The sequence below is a fragment of the Filicampus tigris genome, chromosome 15, assembly GCF_054856515.1.
Source record: "Filicampus tigris isolate MCC_2025a chromosome 15, RoL_Ftig_1.0, whole genome shotgun sequence".
NCBI classification, from domain to species: Eukaryota; Metazoa; Chordata; class Actinopteri; order Syngnathiformes; family Syngnathidae; genus Filicampus; species Filicampus tigris.
In genome coordinates, this window is record NC_141231.1 from 9,674,525 (window position 1) to 9,699,226 (window position 24,702).

Consider the following 24,702-nt stretch of genomic DNA (forward strand, 5'->3'; position numbering starts at 1 on the left):
TGAGGGCCACTATCATGCATGTTTGAGATGTTTCCCTCCTCCAACACACCTGGATGAAATGGTCAGCTCATCAGCAAGCTCTGCAGGCGCCAAATAACGATTATTTGTGTTGGAACAGGGAAACATCTAAAAAAAAAAAAAAATGCAGGTTCGTGACCGTCAAGGACCGGACTCTGACCCCTGTGCCTTACAGCTAACAAGTTAACAAATCCACAGTCTCAAGAATACATCATGAGAAACAATCAAAATGATTTTATTTCTCTCTCTCTCTCTCTCTCTCTCTCTCTCTCTCTCTCTCTCTCTCTCTGTGTGTCTGTATATGTAGATAGATAGATAGATATATGTATATATTAAAGGAATTGGGTAGGAAACGGCCTTCTGAGAAGTATTTCCTATGACAGCATATCATATGAGTTCAACTCTTTGAATTGAGCAACAGTGGTCCCCCGCATATTGACGGTTCGGCATTCGCAAATTGACATATACCGGTATGCAGATTTTTGCTGAAAAACAACACTATTTGCTGTTTGTGTGCTCGGCAGAGAAAGAAATGTATTACTTTGGCGCATCTTGGTGTCACAAAACTATGTTAAAAGTGAATTGAGTAAATGTGATTTAGCCCAAAATTGCCCTGCGATTGGCTAGTGACCGGTTCACGATGTACTCCAATTCTCCTCCCAAATCAACTGGGGTTGGCTCCAGCTCACCCAGGACTCAAAAGGATAAACCGTACATGGTGCTTTGCCGCCATCTTGTGGTATCTTATTTTATTAACTCTGTCCATATCTCCTGCGAATAGTACTGAAATAGTTGAACTTTTGGACCATATTCCAAAGTACCGGGATGCAAATGTATTATTAGACCACTGAGACCACCCAGGAGGTGTTGGTCCTACCCTCTAAAACGCACACCAGTTTGAGTTAGCAACCACACTTTACATCAATATTATTTATAGGATGGTGTACCTAATAAATGACCACACTGGCAATGTATTTAATAAAATACTTGGGATGACTTTTATTCAATTTGAATAGTAAAATGTTTTTAACAAAATGTTCTTTTCATTTCTCTGTCACATATTAACAGCAATGTAAATGTACATCCATGTTGCGGCGTCATCAAAATGGCTATCTGTGAAATGCTTTTTTTTTTTTTTTTTTTGTCAATACAAATGCTTTCAAAATACATACTCAACAGACTGCAGCAATGTGTTTTTCATCATTAGAAGTCTTAATATAAAAATATGTACAACCCCTTGATAAAATTAGAGGTAATATCAGCAATCCCAGAGCATGTTTCCGTCAAACACGTTTTCAAATTCAATGAATTGTTTCATTCCAAATGAGAGCATATGTGTCAGCAGGTATTGCAATTAATTACCACATTCAGACAACATTCTTTTAATTCGACCAATAAGCTTATGTACTTAAAAGTGCATCTGCAAAGTATTTGTTAAGGGTTCAACATGGCTTCTTCACCCCCCTCCCTTAAATTTCTTCACATGGCACTCCATAGTGACATGGAAACCCATGATTCATACCTCGGTGTTATTTTGAATGAGAAGGATTCGGCTCGATTAGAGGCACTCGCATCTTTTAAATCAAATATGATTTTACGATTCAAACCAGTTTTTGTTACACCCCTAGCTGTAACACCCCCCCAAAAAATGGAAAAAGTGAAGCACTTGGGTGCATTCTGGATCCGCTGTATTATTTTGGGTTTATACATTTATTTGTGTCATGAAAGTTGTTTATAACTACATGTAGTTGCTAACTATTGTTTAAGCCCCGGTGGTAGAAGTACAAAAAGTGGGACAATATAAAAGCTGAGAGACGATGCAAACCGTGCACATCATACATGCATAAAACGTAATATTTTATAAAAGAAATGAGCTGCTTTAGAAAAAAAGAAATCATCATATAAAATGACATGTATAAAAACCATTTAAAAGCAATCAGGAACGTTCTTTGGAGTCAAGGTGTAGTGTTTCTAAAGTCCTCACATCACTTGTGGCGACACTCCTGCACAGAGATGGGAACTAAGTACAAATACTTCACTATTGTACTTGAGTAGTTTTTTTTCCAGTACTTTGTAATTCACGGACTATTTATTTTTTCAAATACTTTTGACTTGTATCCGTTACATTTTAACTTACTACAGTACTGTACTTTTTACTCGATACATTTTCAAAACAGGGTCGTTACTTTTGTTTTACATGACGCATGACGATGAAAAAATCAATCAGCCAATGTTCGTGGCTCCGCCAATCATATGAAGGTTTTCGCCCGGTCACGGACATCCCAGTTCCTAGTTCTATCTCAAGATATGACATCACCCGAAAAAGATGCTATACTACCCGCTACAGAAGATAATCTAATTGGAAGTTGAGGAGAAGTAAAATGCTCGACGACATGGAATGTTTCAACTTTGTCAACAATATGTGCTCGACTCAGAACGAGCCAGCGCCAGCAGCTGGCCGACGCCCGGCCATGGCCTGACCTGCGTGAAATGTTCGCATTTGTTGGCTCTAAGCACAATTCTTGGCGAATGCATTGTGTCCTGTGTAAATCTAAAATCCACGAGCTTGCCGCCTACAAGAATTCCCCGTCCAATCTGAGAAAACATATCGAGGCTAAATTTAATGGCCTTCAAATTATATGACATGAGGAGGAAACATCCGGGAAAAATACTTTTTACTTTTACTTGAGTATTTGAATCAGTACTTTTACCAAAGTCATTTTTTTAATACAAGTAATTGTACTTTTACTAAGTACGGAATGTAAGTACTTTTCCCATCTCTGCTGCTGAATGAAATTTGCTATCGGCCTGGTGCGATCGGAACTGTTTGTTTGCATCGAAGCAACAACATTGAGACTTCACCGGTGAATGTGCCTCATGTGTCCACGTTGTCTCGTGCCATCTCCACACTATGGATCAACATTTGGAAAGTGGGCCTCTGTTCGGGGTCGCCGCTCCAGCACTCGGTCATCATCCGGTGCATCTGACAAAGTGAAAGCGGCCTTCACTGACTGGCATTTACACTCGGCATCAGTGTTTGTTTAACTCATTCACTGCCGGACATTTTCAGACCCTCTTTTACCCTAACATTTGAAACAAATATATAAATACGTTCCTGGGATTGAATGGCTGGACTGTGAAAAGACAAGTAAACAGTAAATGGCAGTGAATGAGTTGATCACTGCATTGTAAAAGAGCAATTGTGGGGAACCCTTTCCCATTAAGATTAATATCCGCCTATTACGCTGATGAGTCAGATCTTCTTTTTTTGGCCATCACTCACCCTTAGACATTTGAAAAAGAGTTTGGGAGGATGACCACAGCCATTAGCTTTAGCTTAGTTGATGATTAAAGCGTTTACTCTAGTCGGGGGCTTGAAGTGCAGACTTTGCGCCCGTAACATTGTAATCAGTGAGAGTAATACATTTGCAATTTTTAGCTAATTAAATTGGTGATTAACCGTGATTATGGGAGATGTGTTGGTGTTAGTAGTGTCGGCCCTTTGGTTTGAAGGGGCCATTTCAAGGGGTTCTTCAAATATTACCTAATTACCTCATTTGGATCATGGGAAGAGGGTTCCTAGTTCAATTTGGTTCTTTCCTGGGCTAGCAATGACGTAACCCTGTTACTTACAACCCCGCTGTAAGTCTGTCACTAATACTAACACTGTAGCAAAGTCACAGTGACGGTAAAAGTAACTGTATGAAAAACAATTTTAGGCTGTAAATATAAAACAATGAAATGAAAAAGAATAAATACAGCAGGTAATGCTTTCTTGTACCGTGTGACCATGTACCGGTATTCGTATCACTACGCAAAAAGAGTTATTTGCCCCTGGTCACTTTTAAACTGTCTACAGTAGATATAATATGTCTACACACCCCTAATCAAATTTACACATTATTGTGACCTAACATGTACAACTCAATTGAATTGAAAGAGGAAATCAACCCAAACATTTTTTTCCCAGTATACGTTCTATGCAGGCCCACTAGTTGAAATACGGCATTCTGATTAATATTGCGTGTGTGGGATGTAAGTTAAGCAGCAAAATGCACCCACTTTTGGCCATCTCAGGGGACGGCCATTTTGTCACTTCTGTCGACTGAAACTGTACCTGTTTTCTGAAGCTGAGGCATGATTGGTCGTTTTCTGACCCCTGAGAAACTTCAATGTCATCTTCAGTCAACAGAAGTGACAAAATGGCCGCCCCTGAGCTAGCTAAAAACGGGTGGATTTCTCAAACGCAATCAGAATGCCGTGTTTAGACTAGTGGGCCTGCATAGAAAATAATCTGGAAAAAACGCGTGTGGGTTGACCTCCTCTGAAAAAAAATTTATTAAAAAAAAGCGACGGATGAGAGCTGTTTGTGCTCACCTCTTTTGGGCAATTTTCGGGCACAGGCAAGCGATAGCCTTGTTTCAGCAGGTCAATCAAATGGTAAACAATCATCTGTCCTTGTTTGTCATTTCCCATCTGCTCCAAAAACACCTGGAACAAAAGTACGTCATGATTATTAGTAAGCGCCACTTTGTGAATCACAACAGCCAAATGAATGTGAAGGACTTCCTGCTTTTGAAGTGCATGTAGTCAAATAGAAGTGATTCATAATTTGGAGTAAAGTAGTGTGAGCAGGTACCGCAGGTGGGCTGCAGCCTTTGTCACAGTAGGTAAAAAGTTCATAGAGGACCACACCAAAACTCCAAACATCTGAGGCCACTGAAAACTTGCTTTCCGTAAGTGACTCTGGAGAATACCTGGAAAAAAAGCAAAACAAAAAAAGAAATATCTTGCAGTCTTTGGGAGACATGATCGGGTCCTGCTTACCAAAAAATGGGGCTCTCTCCAGGTTCCCTCACGGTGTAGTACTCTTTGTCCTGGGGCAGCACTTTGGTCAGACCAAAGTCACCAATCTTTACCCTCGTGTCGCTCTCCACCAGAATATTTCTCGTGGCCAGGTCTCTGTGGATGTAACGCTTTGTGGCCAGGTAGTCCATACCCTGGAACGATCATGTTACATGTGAATACAGGAAGGAAAGAGTTACCAACAATTTTCAAGAAAGCTGCCAAAAACATTTATTGAGATAAAGCTAATTTTGATGAGACTGCATTTCCTCAAATAGTGTCGGTCCTTATAGATGCCATTCCCCAATTAGCGGTAGTCACTTTGTGCTGGAATAAGAGTTAATCCACCTGTTTTTAGCCATCTCCGGGGGCGGCCATTTTGTAACTTCTGTCGACTGAAAATGACATCACAACCACCCAGGGCTCAGGGAACGACCAATCACGGCTCAGCTTTAGAAAGCAGGTCAGCCGTGATTGTTCACATGAGCCCTGAGTAGTTGTGATGTCATTTTCAGTCGACAGGAGTGACAAAATGGCCGCTCCCAGAGATGGCTAAAAACGGATGGATTAATTCATATTCCCCAAACGCAATATTAATCAGAATGCCGTGTTTCAACTAGTGGGCCTGCTGGGAACATATTCTTAGAAAAAATATATTTGGGTTGATTCCCATTTTAAGGAATGGACACATAAACCCCTCCCATAATATTTCCCATGAGGACAATTAATTATAAGTATTTTTCTCAGGCCATAGACGCTATAGTTCACACATGGTCATGAGCGTCTGAATTCGACTGCTGAGCCCATGTTGCTAATCAAAAGAGCAGCACCAATGCACGCCAAGAGTCTCTTGAGATGAGACTTACTGCACGTTGTGAGCAAGAACCCGATGCGGTATTACAGATGACTTCACATCATGTGGAGAATTTGCCACAAAGAGTCTCACGTGATCGCTCTGCAATATTGTGGTCGGTTGTTGATCTTCCGAGTAGTTGTTTTTTTTTTTTGCCTAGTCTGCCCCAGTTCTTCTGCATTTATCCTTTGTTTTAATTTATAATACTGCATCCAGTATTCTCCCACCTATTTGTGGTTTACTGCTCACAAATCAACCTATTTGTGGGTTGTTGTTTTTTTTTTTATCTTTACACTGTTATTTGCTGTTCATGTGCTCTTTCTGACGTGCCCTAAAATGCCAAAAGAGGGCGCCAAAGTCCGAAAGCAGCTATAATAATAAACATGTCCAACCCAAAAACTCACATTTTGGGGGACCTCAGAACTGGGGGACCATCTTGAGACCTTTGAGAAGCCCCCAAAACGTGAGCCTTCACGTGGTCTAGGATTTTTTCACTATATTTTTTTTTAGTTGAGGATTTTTCTCGTAAAAATAGTCGCTAGACCACCACCATCACACCCTCCTCCTCCTCCATGTTGCGTCTTGTTTCCCAGTCGTCGATATGTTCCTTCTTTTTGTTGTGTTATGTTTGATCATGCGACATTTCTGTCTTGCGGGACTAAATTGTAGATTGGTGGGGGAACAGAATCTTGTTGTATTGAGATTATTGGTGAAAGCCACACACTGTCTAATTTTCGGTATCTTCACATGTAGGGTCTGTAATTGATAATCTCTTAAAATAAAAAAAATAAAAATAAATAAATAAAAAATATGTGTGAACCAGGCCTTACAGAAAAGCGTTGCATGTCAGGGAGGAATTAAGTTTAGCCTAGTTAAAAGTAAGAAGAGGGAGTCGTATATACATCCGTTTTTTGCTCCATAAAATAATCTGTTAACCATTTATTTTGATGTTTAACATTGTAATGTGAGTTTGAAATATTAAAGTGTTTTGTGATTATAGTTTGTGGTATAGTTTTGAGTTAAATCATTAATATACCGTAGTCAAATATTAACATTTCTAGGTGGGTATCAGTACGTTTTTTTTTCACGATTCATTATGTTTAATATTATACCTAAAATATGAATAGACGCCCGCCCCATGTACAGCTGAAGCTTGTTAGTTTAAACAAATGGATGTCGCCTTTGTCACCTTGCAAATCTGTAGCGCATAGAGAAGCAGCTTCTTGAAATCAAAGTGGACTTTGTTTTTGAGGAGATAATCCCTCAAACTGCCATAGGGAAGATATTCCATAATAAGGCGTAGGTTCCTCCGTCCTGAAAGATAAAGTATTAAAATTAAATACACAACCAGAGAAATTAGATTTAGCCGTGTCCTCTGTCATTTTTCCCCCCTTTTCTTCTTTTTCTCTTTTCTCTACTATCATTCTGACAGATTAGATCAATTGCATTTGTTGGCGTCTTTCGAGAAACTCAGTCTCTGTGGCTGACAGGCCCTCGGTTGTTCATACCTGCACTGTAGCACACTCCTTTATATTTCACAATGTTCTCGTGATGGAGAGACTTAAGGATCTCGATCTCGCGCTCAAAGTCCCTGATGTGCTCCGCCGTGCTGTGCTGGAGTTTCTTGACAGCCACCACCTCCCCTGTGCTGTCCTGCAGGGGGTCGTACCGACACATCTCCACGCTGCCAAAATTCCCCTGCAAGGACGAAGAGGGCGGACGGACATGTCCAAATTTAGGTCAAATTTAGATGTGTGCGTCTTTGCGCGTCTCACTTTGCCCAGCTGTTTGAGGAAGATGAGGTGTCGCTCCTCAAACTGAGCAGGCTCTTGGCACTCGGAGGCCCATGGGAAGCCAAAGCCTCGTGTCTTGGCGGGAACCATGTCGCTCTCCACCAGCAGCTCATAGTCTGCACCACAAGACGATGGAGACGATCAGAACTCCATATGGACAATACTTTATTTCCGCAAATAGTGGTTGGTGGCGTTAATTTGTTGAACTGTAGATAACGGAGGCAGTTATTTTAACTAGCTGACATGTTTACAGTGGAGTTTTGAACAAAATAAAAATGACCACTGTGAAGAAATGCAATAAAACAGCAAAAATCAGGGAAGACTAGATGGAACAAATGATTCCAGTAGCACCCTGGAACATAATCATGGACACACCAAATTGCGAAGCGATCACGTCAGACCCTAGTGGGAGGCTAATCAGCGTCACGACATGATCTAAGCTCATCTTTTACGACTGCGAGGCAAACCTGTTTACAACAGTTGGTAAGACTCCACGCTTTAATTACTCTGAAAAGCTGCAATAGGTGCTGATGTTTTGGTTGGCAAAAGGACTGAATCTTCAGCGCCACCTGATGGCTCAGACAAACAGATGTGAAGGTTGATCTATGAACCAGGTGCACCCAGGATTGCGTTTGCCAAACGTGCTCAACTTCATTTTGAATGTTCTTGGAGGAGTATATGTAAATAGATCAATTTAGCACACGCAATGTGCTTTATCAAACCTGACATGAATTGGCTGGCTAATTTCGGTTTTAAATACCGCGTCTGGACAGTATGTGCAAGTGTACCACAGATGAAATGAGAGGCGGCGGTGGGAATTATTTTCCTTGTTAACATTTTTGAAATGCCAAGAATAAAACATGTTGGCTGGATCATTTCATTCTGTATGTGTGCGCCAATAAGGCCCTCTCGTGATGGGTGCAAGAAGTGGGACAGTTACTACCTGGAGTAAAGAGACTGTTCAGGTCTCTGATGACCGCTCGGAAGGAGGGTCGGTGTGAAGGCTCGTAGTCCATACAGCTGTTAATCAGATTGGCCAGCTCAGTCCATTTGGGAGCTGGCAGCTGGTGTCTGTCCTCGTAGAACATTATCTTCTGTAGAGGACAGCACACACACTAACCAGTCAAGTCAAATTTATTTATATAGCCCTTAATCACAAAAGAGTCTAGAAGGGCTTCACGTGCCCGCAAATATTAACTCATTCAATCCCAAAGACATATTTAGATGTCTTTTCACCGTCCAGCCATTCAATCCCAGGAATTTATTTCATTTGTTTCAATTTTTGTCAAACATCAGGGTAAAAAAGGGTCTGAAAATGTCTGGCACTGGATGAGTTAATGACATCTACTGAGCTTAACTCCACAGGATGGCAAGGGGGAAAAAAAAAAACATTTTCGGGAAAAATAAGAAACCTTGAGAAGGGGTCGCACATGGGAGAATCACTATTCCAAGTCAAAGATGGAAGTAACATATATCTTTAGCACTGTAAATTGTAACAAATATAGGTAGGTTATGTGTTTTATTGTTATGTGTTGCCGTTGAGGACTTGTGGCAAATATGTTTATTTTTAGTTGATAAACGCGACACTCGCGATTGACTGTGAGGAAGCACCCGTTTGATGTCAACCACGGGGATATAAAAACTGTCTTGGTTGTTAATAAACATAATTTTGCTAACTAAAATTCATAGTAGACACTACAGTATGCTTGTGTACTAAAGATGTTTCATCAAACACACATGGTAGCCTGTGTGTGCTAATGCTAGCTTGCGCTAACGACTGTCCCTTTATCAGAAATGAACTCAGCCACAACGCATTTCCTTTTTAGATGCTCGTGTATCACCGTCGTGCTGCCGTGAAAAGGAGGTTTGCATCCTTTTATGTATTTTGGGAGAATTACGCTCAAACTTTGGGACTCTGCTGCTAACATGGGTTAGCCATGACAGTGCATTACCCGCAATGCTTTTGTTCACCTCACGGATGACCCGGATTACCACTACTGTGCATGTGCCTCACAGACGAGGCAGGTTTGACACAAAAACAAAGCACCAAATAGATATAAACAAACGACTCGTCGACTATTCAATTAATTGTCGACAATTTTGATCATCGATTTTGTCGAGACTAGTCGACTAATCTTGGCAGACCTTACTTGCTTGTGTGGAATCCTCACACTTTCTTCACTGTGATTAAGTGTCTTGCTAAAATGTTGCATTGGACCTCAAAACACTGAGTGAACCAAAGCATTTTTTTGTCTTTGTCACCTTGCAGCAGTCGAGAGTGCAGAGTGGTTTATCTCCGCCGCTGCAGATCTCCCACAGGGTAGTGCCGAAGCCCCACCTATCTGTGGCTAAACTCAGATTTTGCTGGTTTTCAATGCATTCCGGCGGCACCCACGGGATACGCTCCACCAAAACTGTGAGTGAAAAGGCGGAAATAAGTGTCAAAAACAAGGTTGGCTGATGTTCACCTGTCATATCTGAGCGTGACGTCCTGATTTCAAGACCTTCTTTGGGCAGTACGGTAATGCTGATTCCAGGGTCGCTGAGCTTGATGAAAGGTAGACTGCCCATCTTCCGGTCCTCCTTTCGGATCATCAGAACGTTCTTGGCACAAACATTCCCGTGGACGACATTCTTGTCTTCCTGCCAGCACAAAAGAGAAACACTTACTGCTCTTGTGCACTTGTCAAGGTTACCCCCTTCAGAATAATCTTCCATGAGGCTAAGAGATCTTACCAGGTAGTGCATAGCCCAGGCCAGCTGCTTGGCTACCTCAAGCTTCCATGTGATGTTGATGCTACTTTTGTTCTTTTTCAAATACGTGTCCAGAGAGCCAAATTTACCATACTCCTGAACCATAATGTCTGAAACAAAGACAAGCAGGAGATCATTTTACACCATTGAGAGTCAGTTTGAAATTTGACAACAGTGGAACATTCATCACAATACATCCATGCATTTTTAAAAATCATTATTATTATGATGATTATTATTATTATTATTATTTTTACAGCCATTGTCTTCATTAGGGTTGTCCCTGGTGAATTCAAGCAAGAGACTGGGTACATCTTGGACAGCTCCCAGTAAATCACTGGGCACATATAGATAACCATTCACACTCACATTCACACCTATGAGCAATTTAGCGTCTCTGGAGGTATCTCAATTTTTGACCTATAGTTCGATACACGAGTCAATTTTTACGTATGAATTATGATAAGAAAAAAAAAAGTGTATGTGTGCGTGAGTGATTTGAACTTACTCTCATCGCCACAAACACACACACCATAGTTGAGGAGCAAGTGCTTGTGGGAGAGCTGGCTCATCATGCTGGCCGCTTCAAAGAATGACTGGGGGGCAAGAGAAACCAAACCAAAGTGAGAATAGGAGAAACAAGAGCTTCTATAATCAACCACGCAGTCAGCGAGTAACAAATCAAGCTGACCTCTGAGTAAGCGCGATGAGCCTTGTCCAGGATTTTGATAACAACGTCAATCTGATGAATCTCTCCGTAGTCCCCGAGCTCCTTCCTCACACCGGAGAAGAGCTTGGTGAACGTACCTTGGCCAAGACTCTCACTCTAAAATGTGAAGTTAAGGAGAAAATCAACCCAAACACATTTCATTCAAGAATATGTTCCCAGCAGTTGAAACACGGCATTCTGATTGATATTGCGTTTGTGGAATATGAGTTAAGCAGCAAAATACACCCGTTTCTAGCCATCTCAGGGGGCGGCCATTTTGTCACTTCTGTCAACTGGAAATGACATCACAACTGCTCAGGGCTCAGGTAGCGACCAATCACGGCTCAGCTTCAGAAAACAGGTCAGCCGTGATTGGTCGCTACCGGAGAAACTTCGATGTCATTTTCAGTCGACAAAAGTGACAAAATGGTCGCCCCCAGAGATGGCTAAAAACGAGTGGATTAACTCTTATTCCACAAAGATATCAGAAGCCTTGTTTCAACTAGTGCGTTTGCAAAGAACATATTCTTGAAAAAAATATGGTTGAGTTCCACATTAAGCCATGCTCAAGAACTTTCACGAGGACAGGCACGCGATTTAAGATGCTAACCAATGATGGCTAATGTTGATAAATGTACATGCTTCCTCGGCTGCAGCCCAGAATCAATCTGATCAGTAGCATTTATTTTCCCTATCTTGGAAACCACCACAAAAATAGGCCTGTTGTAGAATGAAATTGGCCCTCATTGTCGTAGTTTTTGTTAGCATATTTTATGAATTGCTCGACAGGAGTCACAAAAATCAACGAGGGCTGTCTTACGATGACAAGGTCCTCTTTTCGAATCTTGTGGAAAACCATCTGGCTGATGCTTTTTTGTAGCGCGGGAGACAGAAGAACGTCCGGCCCTTGGTTATTTCGACACACCAGCAGATTGGATATGTCTGGAGAGGCAAGGGGACACGTGTTAGGTAGCTCCAATCACAAATTCCAACCATTCTACAGTCAAGGACATCTACATGCTAGACACTGTTAAATGACACGTTTGCGTTACTTGTGACTTGTACTGACGTTTGGGGCTGGGCGGGCAGCACTTAGTTAGCTGGAATGTGTATCCCTCTGTGCGAAGCGCCTCCTTTTGGTAACAGTTGAGCAGTTCCCCGAGGGTTTCGAAGCTTCTCTTGGCGCCGCTCAGAACGTACTCTCCCGACTCGCTCCTCACAATCTGACAGTGCTTGTAGTCCATCATAGAATCATACTGAAGGTCAAAGAGAACACAGACTGGCCGTCATATCGCGTCTGCTGAAAGCTGACACCAGGTCTAACTGCATGAGAAAACCAAACACTTAGCTCCCTCTAACGGTTGCATTAAAGCCTCGCTTCCTGAGTTGCTTTGCATTGAACACTTCATATTAGGCTGTGAAGCAGCAGTTTCACGTTCCTCCTGATCAGAACAAGCTGATACATTCAAGCTCTACAGCTAATATATTATTATTTGATCAGTGTCTAATGGCTTTGCTCAACCAATTAACGTCTCTTGAGCAAACGTACTGTAAAATTAAGCGGACCATAAATAAGCAAGTCACATGAGAGCCTGTTCTATGCAGGCCCACTCATTGAAACAAGGAAATATGATTAATATGAAATAGGAGTTTAAGCAGCAAAATGCACCCGTTTTTAGCCATCTCACGGGGCGGCCATTTTGTCACTTCTGTCGACTGAAAATGACATCACAGACCCTCAGGACTCAGATAATGACCAATCACGGCTCACCTGTTTTCTGAAGCTGAGCTATGATTGGTTGTTATCCGTGCCTTGAAGGGTGTGTGATGTCATTTTCAGTGGACAGACGTGACAAAATGGCCACCACCAGAGATAGCTAAAAACGGGTGGATTTTGTTGCTTAAAGTAGAAATCAACCCAAACATATTTTTTTCAAGAATATGTTTCAAGCAGGCCCACTAATTCAAACACGGCGTTCTGATTAATATTGCGATTGTGGAATATGAGTTAAAGGGGAAGTCAACGCAAACAGATTTTTTTCAAGAATATGTTCTATGCAAACCCACTAGTTGAAACAGGGCATTTTGATAAATATTGCGTTTGTGTTAATCCACTCATTTTTAGTCATCCCCGGGGGCAGCCATTTTGTCTTCTGTCGACTGAAAATGACATCACAACTGCTCACAGCGACAAATCGCGGCTCAGATTCAGAAAACATGTCAGCCGTGATTGGTCGTTGTGAGTAGTTGTGATGTGTCATTTTCAGTCGACGGAAGACAAAATGGCCACCCCCCGGAGATGGCTAAAAATGAGTGCATTTTGCTGCTTAACTTCTATTCCACAAACGCAAAATTAATCAGAATGCCGTGTTTCAACTAGTGGGCCTGCCTTCGAACATAATCTTGAAAAAAATATGTTTGGGTTGACTTCCACTTTAAGCAGCAAAATCCACCCGTTTTTAGTCATCTCACGGGGCGGCCATTTTGTCATTTCTGTTGACTGAAAATGACATCACACACCCTCAGGGCTCAGATAACGACCAATCATAGCTCAGCTTCATAAAACAAGTGAGCTGTGATTGGTCATTATCTGACCAATGACATCATTATCTGACCAAGTGACAAAATGGCCGCACCCAGAGATGGCTAAAAACGGGTGGATTTTGTTGCTTAACTCACATTCCACAAACACAATCAGAAAGCTATATTTCAACAAGTGGGCCTGCATAGAACATATTCTTCAAAAAATATATATGTTTGGGTTAACTTCCGCTTTAAAGGACTCAACGTTGACATGGAATGAGTGCTTACCCCCACCACGAAGGACATAAACAACTTGTCGTAGTCTCTGGGGCTACGGCGCAGCATGTACAGGCCTTGGCGGTTGCCGGCGCGACGCAGCTTAGCGATGGTAAACTCCATCCTTTGACCAAAGAGACACATTATGAATCCACGTGAGGGAGTGTGTGAAATCTTTGGCTGAGCGCGCTTGCTACTCACGACACAGGGCCATGACAGTGGCTCTGAATGCCTTCCAGGAGCCTTGGCGGTGCCACCTCTTTGCAAAGATAATGATGCGCGTCTGCGACAAGTCTGTGATATCCGTCCACTAATGAGACAAACGACAACGCCTCCGAGAGAGAGTGAAACTCCAGCTCCTAAGTTGACAAAGAATATATCCGAATTTTTGAATCATGCGTGCTTCATTTTAGATGCCGCTCTGGAGTAGATCTATTAACGGCACCTCAAGGCCGGAAAACAGAAAAACGTGACTACCGGTAGTTAGTTCCCCAGACTGATTTAAAAGATTAGCGTGCCTTTGCGATAATGATGGCAATGTCATGCCAGCGAATCAGATTTAGTCTGAATATACTCTAGATAGCGCCGCAGGGGAAATATGTTCAGTCAGTGGTCAAACAAAGAAGCATTCAAAAAGAATGCTTTGGAATCATTGTTTCCGCTGTGCATAGTAGTTTCTGTCCAGGCCTTCGAATGAGCAGACGTTCATTTGTGGTGTTTTGCAACTTTGCACATTTTGCACATATCAACAACTAAAGAATGTGTACTAAAGTAGACATGAACTGTGTAAAGTACCAGGATCTGGTGGTCTTGTCTCGTGAGGGTAACGATACGACTCTCCACTGAGCCTTCCTTATTGGCCTGCTTAATGCTGATGTCTATCACCTCTTGGAAATCACAGTATGTCTGCAGCTCCTAAAACACACATCATTCAGGCGAGGTGGTGATTATTTGGAAAATGAATCATGATGACCATCTCCTAAAGCTCCGTTTGCCGCCCAATCAGGGAGTATGACACACTGCGAGTGACTTCGACCATGCGAATATTGTACATTACCATGGCAACACAAAACCCATCTCCTTTTCATCGTCCTTACCTCCTCTGCTCCCTCCGTTTTCCCTTTTGACCACTGGATGCCCTTGTTGCCCATGACGACGATGGTCACATCATGTGCCGAGAGGTCTGTGACGTGGAAGCGCTCCGAGTAGAGCGATGGAACCAGTGTCTCCAAGCTCATCAGATACTTGAGGCGAAGTTTACACACCGTGGCTTTTAACTCGGAGAACTGCTGGATGAACCGCTTAAACCGGAATCGGATGCGCTTGCGAGTCAGGATGTTGTACTCCTGTATGCGACTTCGCATGCAGCTCGGCAGGAAGGATTTGTAGCTGAAGCAGAAATGTTTTGAGGGGAAATTATTTTGGGGAACAATAGCCTAAATTCAGACAATGACCACCGCCTCTGACGGGACACTGTCGGACGCTTGAAGTGCAACTGTAAATGTTGAGTAACAAGGGAAGTACAACTTACCTGGTATCGTTGTAGATGCCCACAGGTGACTGACCACTCTCTTTAGCCAGACGCATCATGTCTAGCACTGCAATACCCAGACACTCCTCCTGGGCTTCATGGCCCATTGGGATTACAACCCTACCATGAAGGAAGTCACTGCGCCACTGCCCAAAAAAATATATCCCCTTTAGAAACCCATTGGCACTCGATAGATAGTAGACGTGGAAATAATCATCTATTAGTTGGGAGATTTTTTTTGCTGTATTGGAGCTAATTGCAGTGCAACCACGGTCGGGCTCTGTTGGATCAGTGCCAACCCGTTTTCTGTCCAAAGAACAAGGAGAGATCAGATATGGGAAGTTGAGCTACCTCCACACAGATTCTAACAATGCAGCATTATTCTGTTTTGTACAACACTGGCCTTCAAAAAAGGAGTTCAGAACATCCAAACACTCTGTCATCCCTTCAAATTTATTTTAAGAAATAACAGATGTAATGTAATAACATGTTCAAGTTTAAAGACGGGTTGAATTCACTCTTACATCTGAGTTTTATTGTTTTGTTTTTTTTTAGCAACGGGGCACTGTGACTGAAAGTGGCAGTGGTGTTAGATGAATTCCTGCCACAGAACAGCAAAAAATTGAGAATTCTCTCCATGAACACGTCCCTGTCAAATGATGGTTTCACACTTCGGGTGAAGTGAGTATAATCAAGTCGCCTAAAGCTAATTTGTGTAATGAGTGTTCTTGCAATGAAAAAAAAAAAAAAAAAAAATATATATATATATATATATATATATATATATATATATATATATATATATATATATATATATATTCAAATGAAATATTTTAACACCTCTGGGAGTGAAACTAACACTAATCCGATTGTTAAATATATCTCAGCAGTGTTACCTCTCTACTCCCACAGTGTTGTTCAGTAACTTTTTTTCTGTGATAATCAACACCACCGGGAGTAACTCCCTCCAGGGTTACTTAACCTGTGGTGTTAAATTATATTAACACTGTGCCGTGTTAGCCAAAATATGTACTCAGTTTTGAGTTATTTTAACACTGATTTTTTTTAACAATGTGGAAAGAGTTACTTTAACACCAATTCTGATCAGGAGGAAATACACTCAGACACAGTGTAAAGCTGAACTCTATAAGTGTTGAATTAACACTGCAAATGTTGCTGTGTGGGCTCAACGCAGACAATGATGGCAAAGGGAAATGATGAGATAACTTTGTTACCCAATTTTCATCAGTAACCATCATAATGATGATTTCCTGTGCATAACTTGAAGGGAAAAACATTTCCGAATGGTTGAATAATTCTAATCACATCTGAGTCCAACTGAGATGAAGATATTTTCTTGCATCTGCTTGCTCATAACCACAGATGCTTTTCATCTCTGCTCTTTGGTAGCTCAAAAGAAAAGGAGACCTCAGTGTGACGTACGTACTTATAACTGACCTGGAAAAATTGATACGCCATGACGCACTCATCCATCACAGGGCTCTCCATGCCCTTGTTAAGTCCACAGCGGTGGGCATATGAGGAACTGCCACTGTTATACCAGCCAGGAAAGTAATACCTGGTTAGAGGTATGAGCGAGAAAAGTGTCATTATATGAAAGCGTAGCTACTAGAGAATGAACACTAATGAACGTCATTGTCGACCTGATTCTGAAGTGTAGGCGCTCGCTGGCCTCCTGATGAAGTTTGAAGACGTGATTAGCTGGGAACCATATTCGGTCGCTTTCCCTCATGAGGCTGAACAAGTTGAAATACAATGGTGCAATACCTGAAATGAATGATTTGTCACTCAAGACTCGATATGGGGGAGGGATTCAAATGTTTCTTCTTGTACAATACAACAAACAGTTACTCCGGCAATTCAGACTACAGTACACCTTTTTACACAGAGATAACATAATCACAGCTCAGATTCAGAAAACACGTCAGCCGTGATTGGTCGCTGTGAGCAGTTGTGATGTCATTTTCAGTCGACAGAAGACAAAATGGCCGCCCCCGGAGATGGCTAAAAACGAGTGCATTTTGCTGCTTAACTCAAACGCAAAATTAATCAGAATGGCATGTTCCAACTAGTGGGCCTGCTGGGAATGTATTCTTGAAAAAAATATGTTTGGGTCGGCATTGACGAGTGCCGCCGAGTGCTTGCTTTTCTATCGCATAAAGAAATAACCAGTAAAACTTTGAGGAGAATTTATGCCCCTTTGTGGAGGTGCCATGTGTAAGTGTATTAAGAGAGATGCACATTCATCCTGCCTCTGTTTTGATTCAAATACTACCTGGAAGGGGAAACTTGTTGATCTGAGTTTCTCCCCCATTCTGTCAATGCTGAACATTTTCTGCTTTTACAGGCAGTGCAAAAGGGGCTTATGACTCATATTGGGGATGTTCAATCAAAAAAAAAAAGCCTCACCTGGAAAACAAAATCACACTGGCTTTTAAGTTTCGAATAACTACTGAAAACTCACAAAATGTCGACTGAGTCCTTTGTTTGTCACTGTAACAGTATGGACCAAACATGCAAGTTATTTGGAGACAGAAGACTCTCTTAACAGGAAGCACTTACAAAAGTGAAGCAACAGCCTGACGATGAGAACGCTGCCTTTGAGGAAGTGCACTCGACCGCAACCGGACGTCAAGGTACTTGCGGGGTTAACCTACATATTAGTTCTGCCATGCATTATTGTTTACAGTATCAGTGACCACTGACGTGTCTTTAAACCGTGATTACATGGCTTTGTTTCAATGTCGGTGCTATGTATCTATTTTCCTTCTTTTTTTTGTCTTAAGTTGCACTCACTTCCTCTCAAGCCTTTGATTACTCGAGTAATGGATGGAAAAATTGATAGGATAATCGATTTAAAAAAGATTCCTTTGTGACGGCTCTAAAGTCCGCTTGTACATTTGACAGTTTAGGTCATGTGACATTCCGCACATACTGTATATTGGGAACTGCCCCTTTAAAGCGGAAGTCAACCCAAACATATTTTTTTCAAGAATGTTCCCAGCAGGCCCACTAGTTGAAACATGGCATTCTGATTAATTTTGCGTTTGCGGGATATAAATTAAGCAGCAAAATGCGCTCCTTTTTAGCCATCTCCGGGGGCGGACATTTTGTCTTCTGTCGACTGAAAATGACATCACAACTGCTCACAACGACCAATCACGGCTGACCTGTTTTCTGAGTCTGAGCCGTGATTGGTCGTTGTGACCAGTTGTGATGTCATTTTCAGTCGACAGAAGACAAAATGGCCGCCCCAGGGATGGCTAAAAACGAATGGATTAGCCCTTATACCACAAACGCAATATTTATCAGAATGCCCTGTTTCAACTAGTGGGCTTGCATAGAACATATTCTTGAAAAAAAAAATGTTTGCGTTGACTTCCGCTTTAATAAAGATCGATATTTTCAGTGACATGACAACTAGCATTTTTCTCTTTCTTCAATAGAGGCTGAAAGACTTGCATCATGAATATTTATGCTGATATTACATACTTTTCATCATATTACGCGTGTAATTTTCAATCTGAACTTATCACAGCGAAAAAAAAACCTTTCATAAATGTGAAACTTAGTTCATTTCAGGGTGTGTACCGCCTTTGGCGTTATTTTAGCTGTGAATCGTAGCAACACGCAGTAAGCAGCAGAAAACGAAATCAGAGGATTGTGGAATGCAACGCATATTATCAGAAGCAACTTTATCTTCATGACTCACCACAAGTTTCCGCTGCAAGGATGCAAATTTCCTCCGCTACGTACTCGCCAGGCGGGTATGTGAGCACACGCTCCTCTCCTCCATCACCCTTCCCCACGTAGTAAAGGTGGACACATAGGCATGTGCTATTCTGCTTTGGCTCAGGTCCAGGAGGTGCCGTGCAGTCGGGCGGGAGGCCATTTTGATGTGCTGTGGGGCAGGTGGTGGATGGGTTCATGTTTTTCAGCAGAAAACAGGCCATGCGCCGCCGCCAACATCCACCTGGCAGAGGACAAACGGAGGGTAATGGATGGGCATCACAACCCCAAGTGTTCACAGAAGACTTCATCAACAAAAGTATAAAGGCGATGTTTCGTCGTGAGTTATGATTCCAAACATATAAGCTCATCAAATTCCAATCAAACTCAGTTATGTCGTCATTTCCTCTGAGATGGGTCATTCGTTTTCAATGATGATACAACATGTGCAGCAGCAAAATGAAGTCTCAAGAAATAACTGCCAACTTAAAGAACAAATTCAACGAAACTGATTGGGGGTTTGGCCTCATTGAGAGAGTGCGTCTTTTCCCCAAAATCTTGGGTGGAGTTCAACATTCATTGACGTGAGCAAAATTCCAAAGTATTTTTAAATGTTGTCCACGCGAACCACATTGTTTGACTACTCACAATGTGCTTACAATCACAAGCAGTTCAACTGCGTGCAGCAAGAAAGTGAACATGATAAAGGCCCCTTGTTCCATGTGCCCTCGTTTCGCCGCTCACTCACATCACTGCAAAAATGCTGTGAATGAAATCCAAACTCAACAACATAATCATTGCATCATGTCCTTAAATAAAACCCCTGCTAAGACTAATAGATGACATGAACTATATTCATGTCCTGAATTAGTACAAACGATAAAAAGACAAGAAATATATGTGAATAATCCATTTTTCATGTGGAGTTCCCACTACACAACCAGAACGACAAAGAGCAAATTGCCACCAAGAAGGGAAAGCGGCTCCTATACAATTGCAATTACAGAAATCCCTCGCCACTTCGCGGTTCGGGTTTTGCGGCCTCAGGGCATCGCGGGTTTTCAAAAAGCATTCATCCAAAAATAAAAATGAAAAATACAGCCATATCGGCAGCCATATTGCAGAAAGACGCATTGTTTTAAAGAGTTGACTAGGAGGCTTTGTGCATACCCTCGGGCGCTCACGAGGCGCGAGATCGGCCAATGAGAGCGCGAGTGGACTTATCCCGTGAGCTGATTGTCCGCGCATCGTCGCAGCTAACAAACGAACAACGTTCTGTTCGGAAACTCCTAACCTTATTCAAATGTGCCGTTTAGTTCGTCAGTCGAGCCGGATAAGGGGAGAGTAAACAGCTGTGTTCACAACAACACTTGTGAGCGGAGCGCACTCAGCCGCCCGGCAAGCATGACGAAACATCGACAAATAAAATGTTAAAGTGTTGGTTAGTTTTGTCTTAAGTTTGTCTTAAAACTGCTGACCTAAACTAGAATCCCACGTTGCATTTTATCCAAAGGATCTTCTTGATGTTATTGTGGAAAGAGAAAGTTAAGCAATGCTTACTTCTGGCGACCGTACTTCTTCTTCGTTTTAAAAGAAGGAGCAGAATTAGTGACACTTTCGCTTTGCGCAACAACGATGACAAGCGTTTAAAAGTGCATTACACCAGGATTGGACCTTGGGATAAAATGCACCACGGCATTCTAGTTAAAGTAAGTCAATTTTAGGATAAAAATGAAAACTTGAACGTAGTTATTAGCTAACATTCTGTCGTAACTAGGGATGTAACGATTCAATTCGATTTAAAAATTCCCGATTTTTAATTCGATTTTTTAAAAAATTGCTACCATGCTTGTCTCTGTGCACTAGTGTGGTTCTGCAGCCATCCACAAATGCAATACGCAACGATGTTTGGCGCAAAAGAATAATTTGATCCACACATTCAAAATGTGCTATGCATCTGGAATGAAAAACTTTTCAAGATATAATTTTCTAGATGAATTTAATCAATTAGATTTTTCGATTAATCAAATCGATTAATCGAGGTGAATGGATTGTTGATTAATCGTTACATCCCTAGTTGTAACCGTCCGCTGCCGGGGTTGTAGCTCACGTTCCTCTCACAGCCTGCAGCTTGGTATTTATTCTTTATTTTGCATTTTTAAAGTTATTATTTTTTTTGTGTAACAAGTATTGAGAAGGGTGGGAACCATGTCTGGGGGTTCGCAACAAATAAATTGATATAAAATTAAAAAAATAAAATAAAATCACAATAATAATAACCATAAGTCAACTTCTACTTCACAGTTTTTCACAGATCGCGGTGGGGTCTGGTCCCTATTAACCGCGATAAACGAGGGATTACTGTAAAGCACATGACTCAATTGGTTATCCTGGAAGGAAACATTTATTTATTTATTTATTTATTTTGATGAAACGGAAAAGCATTGTGGAAAAATGCTGCGACAGATCACTCAGATTAAGAGTTAAAAAATGCTGTGCACTTAAAAAAATAAATAAATGTAAATGTAGGAATTATTTGATCCAAATTGAAAAGATGATCCAGTAAAATATACTATATTACATGTTTGTTTTTTTTTCCGGACATATACTGTCCAATGGATTATTGCAGAGGGGTTGCGACGAGACAACGTTTTACATAACGATTTGATGAGGAAGTTGAGCACATGTTTAACAACATGGGGAAAACACTCCCCTTGTGTTGTGTATACATGTTTACACACCCAAAACATTTATCACACAGCATACAGGCAAGTTTCGTACTCAAGTCTTATCAGGGACTTCTCAGTTTGCAGCAGTAGGTCCCCGTTATCAGCCACAACACATTTTAACATTTACTTCACTATAGTCTGCCTCTGGACATTTGGGCTTTCACGGCGTACTATGTAGCCCTTTTAATAACACTGCAGCTGTGACTTTGGAGAATCTAAGCAAAAGAAGCCAAAAAGTTGCTACATAGTGAAAATTCGTGAGTAATTGACACCCACCCAAAAAGCTTTGGAAATGCCTAAAGATGACACACAAAGCACTTGAAAAGCCAAAGTGGGTGGATTACTCTTGAATCACTTGTGCCCATGTAACAACTTTTTGGATAAACAAAGGTTGTAACATTTCATTATTACTATTATTGAAAACAAAATAAAAATCAATACAAGTGTGTATCTTCTTAGTCTTCAATTAAAGTTGCAACATAATTTATAAACATGTCAGGAATGCTGGTACAAGCTGGAAAATGTCATAAAAGTTGAATGTAATATCACCTTAATTATCTTTCTATTTAGTCTGCGCATACCTTAAAGAATTCAGGCTAATGGTATTTGTATTCGAGCGGCTTCTTGCTGGTGCGGTATGCTACAATTCACATATGATCCGATTAGTAGACTAATTGTGACTAGAAGTCGACTAGCAAAATACAAGGGCGGGGTTAATTAGTGCTCGACATACACAAAACCAGAAGTGGGCATTTTACTAAATCTTACCAGTTTGTCATTAGTCATCTGTCAGCAGCCTGGGTACCCATCCGTCATTTGCCAGTCCATATTTTTTTTAAGCCAAACCGAATTGTAATCGTCAGTTGGTAAGTCTGTCAGTCACTCCGTCAGTCAGAAGTCCATTGGTCTGTCAATCAGTTGCGTGAGTCCGTTTCCCCTCGTCACCCCCCCCCCCCCCCAAAAAAAAAAAAATCATCAGCAGAATGAGCGTCCGTCAGTAACGGACTGATGGACCGGTCCGACGGTCTAACATAACGCTCACCTCTGTATAAAACTTGCCCGGGTATGCAGAAAATCAAACCTGAAATTTGCAAAGACTGTGTGTGTACGTGTGTGCGTGAGGAGGTGGGGGAAACCACCTCAAGTAAATTTGCCTAGACCCGCCACTGGTCCAGACGTTCTACGTCATGGGAAATGATTAGACTCAATCATACTGTCCACAATATAAAAATACCTACATTAGTAATTCGGGAGTTGGGAATCACTGAATGAGTCCTAAAGCAGGACCGTGGCAATGTTGTTCTTGTGACTTTCAAATTGTCCCAGCATTGTCGCCATACATGTTATTATTATTATTATTATTATTATTATCAAACATGCAGACCTTTCAAGCAAATACAATTTTTAAATGACATCTCGTTTTAAGAACTTAATATTAACATTGCTCAGCTCGTAATCACACCCACTAAAACAACACTTACTCTCGGTTGTTGTCGAGTCGTCCACACAACAGATCCGTGGGTGGGAGCAACGCTGTTTGCCAACGTACGCCGCTAAAATGGGCAAATGTGCTGAAATTCTTACACGGCTAACTGCTCGCTCGTCCGCCTTGGCTTCGACCACCAACCGTCAAACGGCCGCGCCGCATCGGTGTCCCGAAAAACAGCGACAACGTTCACCTTAACCGCTCTCGTCCGGGCCAACTGTCAACTGTCAAGCGAAGCAATAATGACACAGGACCCTCACGCTTGTGAGTGAAACACGGGAACTTACTCCTCTTGACTTGGCCCTTTCCCAAGTGGGAGTGGATAACAGTCCGAGCGAGACCATAATGCCCATTTTGTGAGTGAGGCCGAGGGTGACCCCTGGTGGAGTTTTATCGCGTAGCAGGTTGACCCCGCACCCTAGAATTTACACTTACCTCAATAATTTAGCAAAATATGCCAGCCTCAAAAGGAACAAGACTACAACGTAGCGGAATTAAAAACGTAACTGGCAGCACAGGCAGAGGCTATACAACTCAACGATTTCAACCCACCTTTAATAAAACTGATATGTGACACTGGTTTCACAAATGGGATGTGGCTGTGCTCGGAATGACCCGATCACATAAATTGTAAATGTGAGTCAGCGCACACCTGCCACCAATTAAAGTTTCGCTTGAATAACCCCACATTCCAGATGTTTTAGTAGGCTTTCCCTGACGTGTTTAAAATTTCTAGCAGAAGCCTCAAGGTTTTGTGCAAAACACTTCATGCTTTATCTGTTGAACTGTTCATAATTTCCTCCAGCTAAGGCCCCAGTTCCAGTTGAAGAAAAATAGTCCCAAAGCAAGATGCCACCACCACCATTCTTCACTGTATTTAAATTGTGTTCTTTTGCTGATGAGCACTGTTGCTTTTGCGCCAAGCACACCTTTTGGAATTATGTCCGAAACCTTCAACCTTGATTTCAAGGGAAGATGTATGTAATTAATTTAAGTATAATCAAACCAGTTTTAATTTGAATTTGATAATATATAAATTACAGTACAAAATATTTTTTTAATCCACTACTGTTCTAAATTGGGTTGTTGTTTGGTTGTTTGGGTCTAAAAACCGTCCAACTAGTCCAGGGTGTTGTAATTTACCTCTCACTCAAAGTCAGCTGGGATAAGCCAGAAGACCCACAACCCCACCCAGTGCGACTAAGACTGCGTGTTGAAAACTTCCGCTGGGAAAAGTGTGTGTATTGAAACACTCACATCCGCGCAGGTGAGACAAAGAGTGCAAATGTGAAAACACTTTTACCGGTAATCAAAAAAACAAACAAACAAACAAATAAAAACATTATATTCAAACACATCATCTCCAAAGGGCTCCAAACCTATACAATATAGCCAATTAATTATCAATATTATCAATTTCTGATTAATCTTGCAT

General features: G+C 41.6%; 1 protein-coding gene across 1 annotated transcript; it reads right to left on the reverse strand.

The window, feature by feature from the left end:
- Positions 1–992: 992 nt before the first annotated feature.
- Positions 993–23,602, reverse strand: jak2a (Janus kinase 2a). Its single transcript, XM_086052691.1, has 24 exons — positions 23,263–23,602; positions 19,036–19,296; positions 16,967–17,090; positions 16,761–16,881; positions 15,303–15,448; positions 14,869–15,160; positions 14,567–14,686; positions 13,973–14,130; positions 13,784–13,895; positions 12,042–12,228; positions 11,793–11,914; positions 10,955–11,089; positions 10,772–10,859; positions 10,246–10,373; positions 10,014–10,152; positions 9,772–9,923; positions 8,453–8,603; positions 7,492–7,625; positions 7,225–7,414; positions 6,906–7,030; positions 4,846–5,018; positions 4,658–4,775; positions 4,396–4,509; positions 993–3,001 (listed from the first exon to the last, which is right to left on the reverse strand). Exons 2-24 carry the CDS (start codon positions 19,274–19,276, stop codon positions 2,894–2,896), a joined length of 3,378 nt encoding a protein of 1,125 aa, XP_085908817.1. The 5' UTR covers positions 19,277–19,296; positions 23,263–23,602; the 3' UTR covers positions 993–2,893.
- Between the last annotated feature and the right edge of the window lie 1,100 nt (positions 23,603–24,702).